This window comes from Sphaerodactylus townsendi, linkage group LG11 (genome assembly GCF_021028975.2).
Source record: "Sphaerodactylus townsendi isolate TG3544 linkage group LG11, MPM_Stown_v2.3, whole genome shotgun sequence".
NCBI lineage: Eukaryota > Metazoa > Chordata > Lepidosauria > Squamata > Sphaerodactylidae > Sphaerodactylus > Sphaerodactylus townsendi.
Genome location: NC_059435.1, coordinates 17,167,653 through 17,179,323, shown reverse-complemented (window position 1 = coordinate 17,179,323; position 11,671 = coordinate 17,167,653). Strand labels below are relative to the sequence as shown.

At 44.3% G+C, this 11,671-nt stretch overlaps 1 protein-coding gene across 1 annotated transcript; it reads left to right on the top strand.

Annotated features, from left to right (window-relative positions):
• Positions 1–320: 320 nt before the first annotated feature.
• Positions 321–10,848, top strand: LOC125440587 (trichohyalin-like). The gene is made up of 7 exons (XM_048510452.1): positions 321–524; positions 2,834–4,858; positions 4,901–5,116; positions 5,189–5,770; positions 5,894–7,557; positions 7,852–9,673; positions 9,790–10,848. The coding sequence occupies exons 1-7, from the start codon at positions 321–323 to the stop codon at positions 10,846–10,848; spliced, it is 7,572 nt and encodes a 2,523-aa protein (XP_048366409.1).
• Positions 10,849–11,671: the final 823 nt, after the last annotated feature.

Here is an 11,671-nt window from a genome sequence, read left to right as displayed (position 1 = left end):
TGATGCCCATATCTCCATCGTTCTGGTTGCAAGCATCCTTGCTTAGATGAAAAGTAAATTATCCTGTCATTCACTCCACTTAAAGACGGCACACAGAGAAAAGGCTAACTTTTGCTAGGGTTCTTTGTCCGTGCACCATGTAAGTAACTCCCCTGAGAATTCCGGTGATGATGCGAGTGGTGACATCATAAACTCTCCCTTTCTTGGTGAAGCTCTCTTGCTGAGGGGCCACTCATGAACTTAACACCAAGGCCCCTCTCTCAAATCAACTTCCTTCCCTTTTAAAGGATTTGCACCTCTTTTCATCTAATGTATTCACAATGGACCCCAGGAAAGTTCACAGTAGCAACATCGACCAGCACAGTCAAAAGACTGTAAACTCTGAAGATCGGTTATTCGTGCTGGAGTCTTCTGAAACCGTAAGCCACTCCTTATCAACCCCTTTGGACAACATATATGCATGTGATGGGGGAGGCGGGTTTCTGGTCGGTATTAGAAGCAATGAGAATGGTTGGAGATTTCCAGTGAGGAAATGATAGAATGCTGTGAGAATGTGTGGATATTTACAAGTGTCTATCACAGCCCAGTCATAAAAGGGTTAACTGTTTGTATGTGAACAAGCTGCTGAAGAATAAAGATGATGCAGCAGAAATGGCAAAAAACCTCGAATCCTTTCAAGGATGTCAAGCAGCTCTAGGACAAGCAAAACAATATCTGAGAATACAGTAGTGGCGTAGGAGGTTAAGAGCTCGTGTATCTAATCTGGAGGTACCGGGTTTGATTCCCAGCTCTGCCGCCTGAGCTGTGGAGGCTTATCTGGGGAATTCAGATTAGCCTGTGCACTCCCACACGTGCCAGCTGGGTGACCTTGGGCTAGTCACAGCTTCTCGGAGCTCTCTCAGCTCCACCCACCTCACAGGGTGTTTGTTGTGAGGGGGGAAGGGCAAGGAGATTGTCAGCCCCTTTGAGTCTCCTGCAGGAGAGAAAGGGGGGATATAAATCCAAACTCCTCCTCCTCCTCCTCTTCTTCTTCTTCTTCTTCTTCTTCTTCTTCTTCTTCTTCTTCTTCTTCTTCTTCTTCTTCTTCTTCTTCTTCTTCTTCTTCTTCTTCTTCATCAGAAACACAGAAGTGTGGACTTTATAGAGTCAGTAAATATGATGAATGCCAAAGGCACTGGATGCTACAGATTCAATCCTCCAAGATGGAGACTTGTTAGAAGACAATCTTAGCCACAGGGAAGCAATTGGAAAGCTTCTTTATCTGAGCACACAAGGCCAGGCACATCAGCAACTGTTGGGATTCTAAGCAGAAAGACAAGTTCATCCAATCACCATGACTGGAATGCTGTCAAGAGAGTGGCCAGATATCTGATAAAGACAATGGATTTAAAGCTAAAGATGTCACCCCATGGCAACACACAACTGGTGGAGTATATGGATTCTGATTGGGGTAAAGACAAATTGGACTTCAAATCCACAAGCAGATATCTCTTTTTTTATGGAGTCAATTTGATCAGCTCGACCAGTCAAAAGCAGACAATAGCTGCCAGATCAACTGCAGTGCACATCTGCCTGTAGCGCATGCAAAGAGGTGGAACGGATCATACGTCTTCAGAAAGACTTTGGCATAGATCAGTGATGGTGAACCTTTTTGAGACCGAGTGCCCAAACTGCAACCCAAAACCCACTTATTTATCGCAAAGTGCCAACACGGCAATTTAATCTCAATACTGAGGTTTCAGTTAAGAAAAAATGGTTGACTCCAAGGTGTTCGTTACTCGGGAGTAAGCTTGGTGGTAGTCGGTGGCTTTGCTTTGAAGCAGCCGTGCAACTCTTCCAATGGGTGAATCACGACCTTAGGAGGATTTACTCAGAAGCAAAGCCCCATTGCCAACAAGCAACCTTACTCCCAGGTAAAGGATTGCACTTTAGTTCTTCTCATGAAAACCAGTGGGGTTTAACAGCACTTAACAGGGTTACCTACACTGCTTCCCCAAAACTAAATCTTAGGTTTAAGGCTAATAATCGAGCCCAGTGGCCCAGACCAGCCTAGATGTGGGGGGCGTGCCCACAGAGAGGGCTCTGAGTGCCACCTCTGGTACCCGTGCCCTAGGTTTGCCATCACTGGCATAGATGAACCCCAGCCAACGACCTTGTTTGAAGACAATCAAGCTTCCAGCGCTCTGGTGAAAAGTGGGAGTATAAAGCAAGCAAGCAAGCACATCCTGACCAAGACTGCCTCTGTGAAAGAAATGCAACAGAAGGGACTCACTCTATCCAGTACTGTCCTTCAGAAGAGATGGTGGCTGACATTCTTACAAAGCCACTAACCGAGATGAAGTTTGAGAATCTCTGTGATAAATTGTGTTTGCATGACTTGTGGGACTGACACCTTGAGAAGGGGTTGGTTGATATTTGCAAGTGTCTGTCACAACCAACTCATAAAAGGGTTAACTGTTTCTAGGTAAACAAGTTGCTGAAGTCACGGTTTATGACCTGATCTATTGATTAGATATTGGTCAGTCAGATAGCCATTGCTTACGTGTTAGCGAGCACATACATCAGAAGTTATAAAGTTACCTTGCTTTCTTTTCGCAGAGACAACATTTGAGACAGTAGAGCACGTGGACAGAGAGAAGTAGTTAAAACAAGAGTAAGATGTAGTCTTAAGTGTATAGTTAATACTGTAAATATGCAGCATAGCAGCACAGAGTTTGTTTTATTCCATATAACCCTAACCTTTACGTTAGTAACCTTGTATGTAAAGCAGTTTTCTGAATGAAGCTTCCATTATTTCTGCTGATTAAATATCTCTTTAAATGTATACCTACAGAATGGCCTTCAAGACACAGCTTCTGAAGATGCGCAGTCACCTGATGAGGAAGGGGATCTAATCAACAAAAAAAGTAGGCAGGCGTTTGAAGCTTTGGCTAACAGTGAGCTTCAGAGAGCCATTGGGCTGTTCACAGAAGCCATTGGGTTGAATCCACATCTTCCCAATTTGTACCTAAGCAGAGCCAATGTCTTTGTGCAGCTGGAAGACCTGCAGGCTGCCATTGGAGACTGCGACACAGCCATTCGACTCAATCCCAATGCATCACAGCCGTTCAAATTGCGAGGAAAAGTACTCCAGATTTTGGGCCGTTGGACAGAGTCGGCATGTGACTTTGCTTTAGCGTGCAAATTGGATTACGATGCCGAGGTCGACGCTGTGCTGAAGAGACTGAAGATGGAGTTTGAAAGGATTTTGGTGAGACAGGCTGAGCATATGGCCCCAAGACTTCAGGAGCCCACGATAGTGGAGATTGCGAAGAAGGGACAAGCAACTTCACAGGGGCAAGGAAACAGCTGGAGAGAGGACGCTCCTGGCGTGCCTTTGAAGAATGGCACAGAGGAGTCAATCATGCTGGCCCCTACTGGTTATCCGCAAGAGATGATACATGAAAATATGGAGATTGCAGCTCAGACGTGGAAGCGGGCAAGCAAAAAAAAGGAGGAGGCCCTTGCTGCTGTGGAGAAAGGTCAACTGCCAAGGGCCATTGCCCTGTTTACTGAAGCGATCAAATTAAACCCCCGTGTTCCTGACTTGCATACAAGCAGAGCCAAGACTTTCCTGCAGCTGCGTCTAGCCAATGCTGCCATAAGAGACTGCAACCGAGCTATATCCCTGAACCCTCACTCAGCATTATCATATAAGTGCCGGGGGGCAGCGTACCGTCACGTCCGACACTGGCAAGAGGCCGCTGAAGATCTGGCTTTGGCCTGTCAATTAGATTATGACGAAAGCACCTATGCAATGCTAGAGGAGGTCCAAGCCGAGGCCCGCAAAATGACTCTGCCGGCAGGGCGTGACAAGGATGCCACTTCTGAAGTACAAGGACCGAGAGATCAGGAAGGAGATCGACAAAAATGTGTAGAGAAATCTGAGAGTGAGGAAGTTGATCTGGACGTTGACACTCTAGAGGTGGCAGAACCAGACGATGACGCCTCACAAGAGATGGGGGACGAAAGGTTGCAGGTGACGGAAGAAATGCGGAAACAGGCCAGTGAATGGAAGAGGGAGGGCTGTGATGCAGTCAATAAGGGAGACCTTATAGGAGCAATCAAGCTCTTCACCAAGGCCATTAAACTCAATCCACACCTTACCACCTTATACGCAAACCGGGCCAGCGTCTATCTGAAGCTTGGTAACCCCTCTTCTGCCATCAGAGACTGTGATAAAGCCATACAGCTGAACCCTGATTTGGCACAACCTTACAAGTGGAGAGGAAAAGCATGGTGGCTACTTGGTTACTGGCAGAAGGCTGAACAGGATCTTGCCATGGCTTGTCAGCTGGATTATGATGAAGAATCCTATGCTATGTTAAAGGAGGTACAACCGAAGGCTCTGAAAATTGCCAGATACTGCAGGAAGCATGAGCAGAAACGGGAGGAAAGAAAATGTAACGATGGACTGGATAAAATTCAGAAAGCTCGTGGAAAACACGAAGGAATTCAAACGAGCCAAGCAGAGCCAGAAAACGATCACAGCAGAACTACAGAATGCCAATGGAGCATTCGGGGGCAAAGTGTAAAAGAACAACAAAATGTCAGAAAGGCAGCACTAAGGAAACAGGAGGGCACAGGTCAAAAGGAGCTGGAGGGAAGTCTGCAGGAAGACGTGAGGCAGCAATGGATATCTTACAAAGAGACTGCAGAACAAGAAAATTTTCAGCAAAACTTATTGGAAGAACGAGGACATTCTCAGCCCAAAGAACTCAAAAATCATGGATTGGTCCAGCACAAAGAGTTGGAAGAAAAGTTGAGAGAACTTCAAGAGGAGTTGGAGGAAAAACTGAGAGCTCAAGAAGAAGAACTGGTTCTAGAGGAGAAGATTTTGCAGACAATAGTGGAAGAACAGGAAAGATCACAGCAGAAGATACTGAAACAGCAAGAGGAAGCCTCCCAAAAGCTCCTAGAAGAACAAGAGAGAGCCCACAAAATGGCTTTAGAGGAACTAGCAACTGTTCAGCAACTGGCTCTGGATGAGCTGGCAATAGCTCAGAAGAAAGCTTTGGAAGAGCAGGGAAGAGCTCAGCAGCAGGCTCTGGAGGAACAGGAAAGAGCTCAGAAAGTAATAGAAACGCTGGAGAAGACTCATTGGCAAGTACTGGAGCAACACCAACAAGCTCAGCAAGCACTGGAAAACTTGGAAACAGCTCATAAGCAGACACTGGAGGAACAGGAAAGAGCTCAGATGGCAACAAGAATAGAACAGGAGCAAGCACAGAAAAAATCTTTAGAAGAAAAGAAGAGGATTGAGGCAGCACTAGAAGAACTTGCAAATACTCAGAGAAAGATCCTACACGAACAACAAAAGGCTGAGAAGAAAGTATTGAAGGAAAAAGAGCTCGTAAAAAAGGCTCAAGAAGAACTTTCAGAAATCAAGAAAAAAATCCTAGAGGACCTGGAAAAAGCCAAGAAAGCAAAGCGAGAACGAGAGATGGCTGAGGCAGCCCTGGAAGAGCTTTCAAAGACTCATAGGAAGGTCACAGAAGAACAAGAAAGAGCTGAGGAGAAAGCAAAGGAGGAACGAAAGATGGTTGAAGCACACCTAGAAGAACTTGTGAAGATTCAGAAAAAGATCCTTGATGCACAAGAAGAAGCAGAAAAGAAAGCAATGCATGAAACACAGAGAGCTCAAAAAGCCAAGGAAGAACTTTCAGAAATTCAGCTAATGATCCTTGAAGAACAAGAAAGAGCTAAAAAAGCAAGACAGGAACGAGAAATTGCGGAGGGAGCTCTGGAAGAGCTTTCAGGGAATCATAGGAAAGTCCTAGAAGAACTGGAAAGTGCTGAAAAAGCTAGGCAAGAACAAGAGATAGCCATGGTGGCCCTGGAAGAACTTATGAAGACTCATAGGAAGGTCATTGAAGAGCAGGAAATGACTGAAAAGAAAGCAAAAGAAGAAAGGAAGATGACTGAAGCAGACCTAGAAGAACTTGGGAAAATTCAGAAGAAGATCCTGGATGAACAAAAAGAAGCAGAAAATAAAGCAATGTTTGAAATACAGAAAGTTCAAAAAGCCAAGGAAGAACTTTCAGAAATGGTGTCAAAGGTCCTCGATGAACGGGAAAAGACTAAAAAAGCAGCAGAAGAACTAGATAGGATCATGGCAGATTTGGAAGAACTTGCAAAGACTCACAGGAAGGTTGTAGAGGAACAGGAAGAAGCTGAGAGGAAAGCAAAAGAGGAACGAAAAATGGCTGAAGCAGACCTAGAAAAACTTGAAAAAATTCAGAGAAAGATCCTAGATGAACAAGAAGAAGCAGAAAAGACAGCAATGTATCATATCCAGACAGCTCAAAAAGCCAAGGAAGAACTTTCAGAAATTCAGATAAAGGTCCTTGAAGAACAGGAAAGGGCTAACAAAGCAACAAAAGAACGAGAAATAGCAGAGTCAGCATTGGAAGAGTTTTCAATGATTCATAGGAGAGTTCTAGAAGAACAGGAAAGAGCTGGAAAAAAAGCAATGCAAGACAGAATGGTAGCTGAGGCAGCCCTGGAAGAGCTCTCAAAGAATCATAAGAAGATCCTAGAAGAACAAGAAGGAGCTGTGAAGAAAGCGAAGGAGGATAGAGAGATGGCTGAAGCAGACCTAGAAGAACTTGCAAAAGTTCTGGGAAACATCCTAGATGAACAGGAAGAAACAGAAAAGAAAGCAATGCATCATATCCAGACAGCTCAAAAAGCCAAGGAAGAACTTTCAGAAATTCAGATAAAGATCCTTGAAGAACAGGAAAGAGCTAAAAAAGCAAGACAGGAACGAGAAATTGCTGAAGCAACCCTGGAAGAACTTACAAAGAATCATAGGAAGGTCATAGAAGAGCAGGAAAGGGCTGAGATGAAAGCAAAGGAGGGACGAATGATGGTTGAGGCAGACCTAGAAAAGATTGCAAAAATTCAGGGAAAGATCCTAGATGAAAAAGAAGCAGAAAAGAAAGCAATATGTCATATTCAGACAGCTCAAAAAGCCAAGGAGGAACTTTCAGAAATTCAATTAATGATCCTTGAAGAACAAGAAAGAGCTAAAAAAGCAAGACAGGAACGAGAAACTGCTGAAGCAATCCTGGTAGAACTTACAAAGACTCATAGGAAGGTCATAGAAGAGCAGGAAAGGGCAGAGAGGAAAGCAAAGGAGGAACGAATGATGGTTGAAGCAGACCTAGAAGAGCTTGCAAAAATTCAGAGAAAAATCCTAGATGAACAAGAAGAAAAAGAGAAGAAAGCAATGTATCATATCCAGACAGCTCAAAAAGCCAAAGAAGAATTTTCAGAAATTCAGATAATGATCCTTGAAGACCAAGAAAGAGCTAAAAAAGCAAGACAGGAGCGAGAAATTGCTGAAGCAACCCTGGAAGAACTTATAAAGACTCATAGGAAGGTCATAGAAGAACATGAAATAGTGGAGAGGATAGCAAAGGAGGGACGAATGATGGTTGAAGCAGACCTAGAAGAGCTTGCAAAAATTCTGAAAAACATCCTAGATGAACAGGAAGAAGCAGAAAAGACAGCCACGTCTCACATCCAGACGGCTGAAAAAGCCAAGGAAGACCTTGGGAAATTCAAAGAAAGCTCCTAGCAGGACAAGCAGGGGCAGAAAAGACAGCCACGTCTCACATCCAGACGGCTGAAAAAGCCAAGGAAGACCTTGGGAAATTCGGATAAAGGTCCTTGAAGAGAAGGAAAGGGCTAACAAGGCAACAAAAGAACGAGAAATAGCAGAGTCAGCTTTAAAAGAGTTTTCAATGATTCATAGTAGATTTCTAGAAGAACAGGCAAGAGCTGAAAAAAGAGAGCAATGCAAAACAGAACGGAAGCTGAGGCAGCCGTGGAAGAGCTCTCAAAGAATCATAAGAGGATCCTAGAAGAACAAGAAGCAGCTGTGAAGAAAGCGAAGGGGGATAGAGAGATGGCTGAAACAGACCTAGAAGAACTTGCAAAAGTTCTGGGAAACATCCTAGATGAACAGGAAGAACCAGAAAAGAAAGCAACGTATCATATCCAGACTGCTCAAAAAGCCAAGGAAGAACTTTCAGGAATTCAGATAAAGATCCTTGAAGAACAGGAAAGAGCTAAAAAAGCAAGACAGGAACGAGAAATTGCAGAAGCAACCCTGGAAGAACTTACAACGACACATAGGAAGGTCATACAAGAGCAGGAAAGGGCTGAGAGGAAAGCAAAGGAGGAACGAAAGATGGCTGAAGCAGACCTAGAAGAAATTGCAAAGATTCAGAGAAAGATCCTAGTTGAACAAGAAGAACTGGAACAGAAAGCACTGTATCATATCCAGACAGCTCAAAAGGCCAAGGAAGAACTTTCAGAAATTCAGATAAAGATCCTTGAAGAACAAGAAAGAGCTAAAAAAGCAAGACAGGAACGAGAAATTGCTGAAGAAACCCTGGAAGAACTAACAAAGACTCATAGGAAGGTCATAGAAGAGCATGAAAGGGCTGAAAGGATAGCAAAGGAGGGAAGAATGATGGCTGAAGCAGACCTAGGAAAGCTTGCAAAAATTCAGAGAAAGATCCTAGATGAACAACAACAAGAAGAAAAGAAAGCAATGCATCATATCCAGACAGCTCAAAAAGCCATGGAGGAACTTTCACAAATTCAGATAAAGATCCTTGAAGAACAAGAAAGAGCTAAAAAAGCAAGACAGGAACGAGAAATTGCTGAAGCAATCCTGGAAGACCTTACAAAGACTCATGGGAAAGTCATAGAAGAGCATGAAAGGGCTGAGAGGAAAGCAAAGGAGGAACGAAAAATGGCTGAAGCAGACCTAGAAGAGCTTGCTAAAATCCAGAGAAAGATCCTAGCTGAACAAGAAGAACTGGAACAGAAAGCAATGTATCATATTCAGACAGCTCAAAAAGCCAAGGAGGAACTTTCAGAAATTCAGATAAAGATCTTTGAAGAGCAGGAAAGAGCTAAAAAAGCAAGACAGGAACGAGAAATTGCTGAAGCGACCCTGGAAGAACTTACAAAGACTCATAGGAAGGTCATAGAAGAACATGAAAGGGCTGAGAGGAAAGCAAAGGAGGGACAAATGATGGCTGAAGCAGACCTAGAAGAAGTTGCAAATATTCAGAGAAAGATCCTAGGTGGACAAGAAAAACTGGAACAGAAAGCAATGTATGAAATACAGAGAGCTCGAAAAGCCAAAGAGGAACTTTCAGAAATTCAGATAAAGATCCTAGAAGAACAAGAAAGCGCTAAAAAGGCAAAGCAGGAACGAGAAATTGCTGAAGCAACTCTGGAAGAACTTACAAAGGCTCACGGGAAGGTCATAGAAGAGCATGAAAGGGCTGAGAGGAAAGCAAAGGAGGAACGAAAGATGGCTGAAGCAGACCTTGAAGAAATTGCAAAGATTCAGAGAAAGATCCTAGGTGAACAAAAAGAACTGGAACAGAAAGCAATGTATGAAATACAGAGAGCTCGAAAAGCCAAGGAGGAACTCTCAGAAATTCAAAGAAAGATCCTAGAAGAACAGGAACAGGCTGAAAAAGTAGTGAAAGAGCGAGAGTTTGCTGAGGCAGCCCTAAAAGAACTTTCAAGGATTCATGAGGCAGTCCTAGAAGAGCAGGCTATGGCTGAGGAAAAAGCAAGAAAGATAGAAAAAGCAAGACGAGAATGATGGCCGAGGCAACCCTGGCAGAACTTTCAAAAACCCAAATGATGATTCTGGAAGAACAAAGAAAGCTTGAGCAGAAAGCACTGAATGAAAGAGAAGAAGCTCAAAAAACCCAGGAAGAACTGATCAAAATCCAGGGAATGGTGCTCCAAGAACAAGAAAGGGCGAAGAAAGCAGTCAAAGAAAGGCATGTGGCTGAGGCTGCCCTGGCAACACTTTCAGAGATTCACAGGCAGACCTTGCAAGATCAGGAAAAGGCTGAGCAGAAAGTGATTAAAGAAACGGAGAACATGCAGAAGGCCCAGGAAGAACTTTCAAAGATCCTGTGTAAGTCCCAAGAAGAACAGGAAAAGGCTAACAAAGCCATAAGAGAGAGAGAAACAGCTGAGGCAGCCCTGAAAGAATTTTCAGAGGTTCAAAGAAAGGTCTTGGAAGAACTGGAAAGGGTGGAGAAAAGAGCAGTAAAAGAGAGGGAGAATGCACAGCGAGCCCAAGAAGAACTGGCGCTTGCTCAAGGAAAGGCTCTGGAGGAGCTGGAGGCAACTCGGAGAAAGATCACAGAAGAAACGGAAAGTGCTCAACAAAAGGCCCAAGAAGAGCAGAAGAGAGCACAGCTGGCGATGGAAGAATTGGAGAAAGCACATGATAGAGCCATGGAGAAACAGCAGAGAATTCAGAAGGTAGCCTTTGAAGAACAGAGGAAAGCTAGGATGTTGCTCAAAGAACTAGAGAAAACACAGAAAAAGGCTTTGGAGAAACAAGAGAGAGAGCAGAAACTGGCCCTAGATGAACAACTGAGAGCTCGCCATGCCATAGAGGAATTGGGAAAACATCGGAAAGTAGCTTTGGAAGAACAGAAGGCTGCCCTGGCAGAACAGCAGAAAGCAAAGAAGATGCTTAAGGAACTGGAAGAAGCACAGAGAAAGGCTACGGAAGACTTGGCCAAGGCTCAGAAGGCTGCCCTAGACCAACAACAGATGGCTGAGAAGAAGGCCTTGGAAGAACGGGAAAGAGCACGACTAGCCATGGGAGAACTGGAGAGACCAAGACAGCAGGCCCCGGGGGAAATGGGAAGAGCACCCAATAAAAATCCAATGCCAACCCCAGAGGATCTTGGGAAGGGTTCGTCGAGACCTTTACCAAATTCTATTTTGGACTTCCATGAAACTGAGTGAGCTCCAGACTCCTGCTACCTTAAGAGACTCAGAAAAGCAATGAGTGGAACCTTGAAGGCAGCTGCCAGCCACTGTGTTGATGAAAGTAAAATTGGGAAGGAAGGAATAAGATGAGTGTCATTTTTATTTTAAAAGCAGTTACCCATACAAAAAAGGGGGGGTTGCTTGTTTTTTTGGATCCGAGAAGACCCATTTGGCCCTGGCCCAGATACCTATAGGACCACCTGTCCGAGTATGTCCCCTGAAGACCACCGCATTTAGCAAATGACAATCTACCAGGGCCGGGGCTTTTTGGCCCTGGCCCCAGCCTGTCCAAATAGAGCTGGGCCCTGCAGGCTGTGATGCAGTTCGGCAGGGCCTGTAAGACAGGGTTGTTTCACCACACTTATTTAGACTAGGTTTGAAATATCGATATCTATTGTGGTTTTACTCAATGGATGTGATGTGTTGGAAGCTGCCCTGAGCCCGTGAGGGCATGGGCAGCACATGAAACTAAATAAATAAATATCCTTGGGTGGGTGATAACTTCCATGTCATTGCATCATGAGTGTCTCAGGACCCAGAAGGTAGCTGAGGAGTAATAGAGCCATCACTGGTTGGCTGCTTCTCCAACCATACAAATTTGGCCAAACAAGACCATTACCAACCTTGATATCATTGTGATAAACAAGAAATGTGTCTTCTAACTAGGAATGAGATGAGTCATAAGAGAGGATACTTGTGGCAGGACAAGATAAGACCGCGGGATGACTAGGCTGAAGGGCAAGGCTTGTATCAGATTGTACATATTGAGCATGCTTAATAGGCTAATGCATATGAATTT

Coding starts and splice junctions, on each gene's coding strand:
- LOC125440587 (XM_048510452.1), top strand. CDS start 321: ATGGACCCCAGGAAAGTTCACAGTAGCAACATCGACCAGCACAGTCAA. Junction 525..2,833: donor AGAATGGTTGGAGATTTCCA/GTGAGGAAATGA, acceptor GTATACCTACAG/AATGGCCTTCAAGACACAGC. Junction 9,674..9,789: donor TAGAAAAAGCAAGACGAGAA/TGATGGCCGAGG, acceptor CAAAAAACCCAG/GAAGAACTGATCAAAATCCA.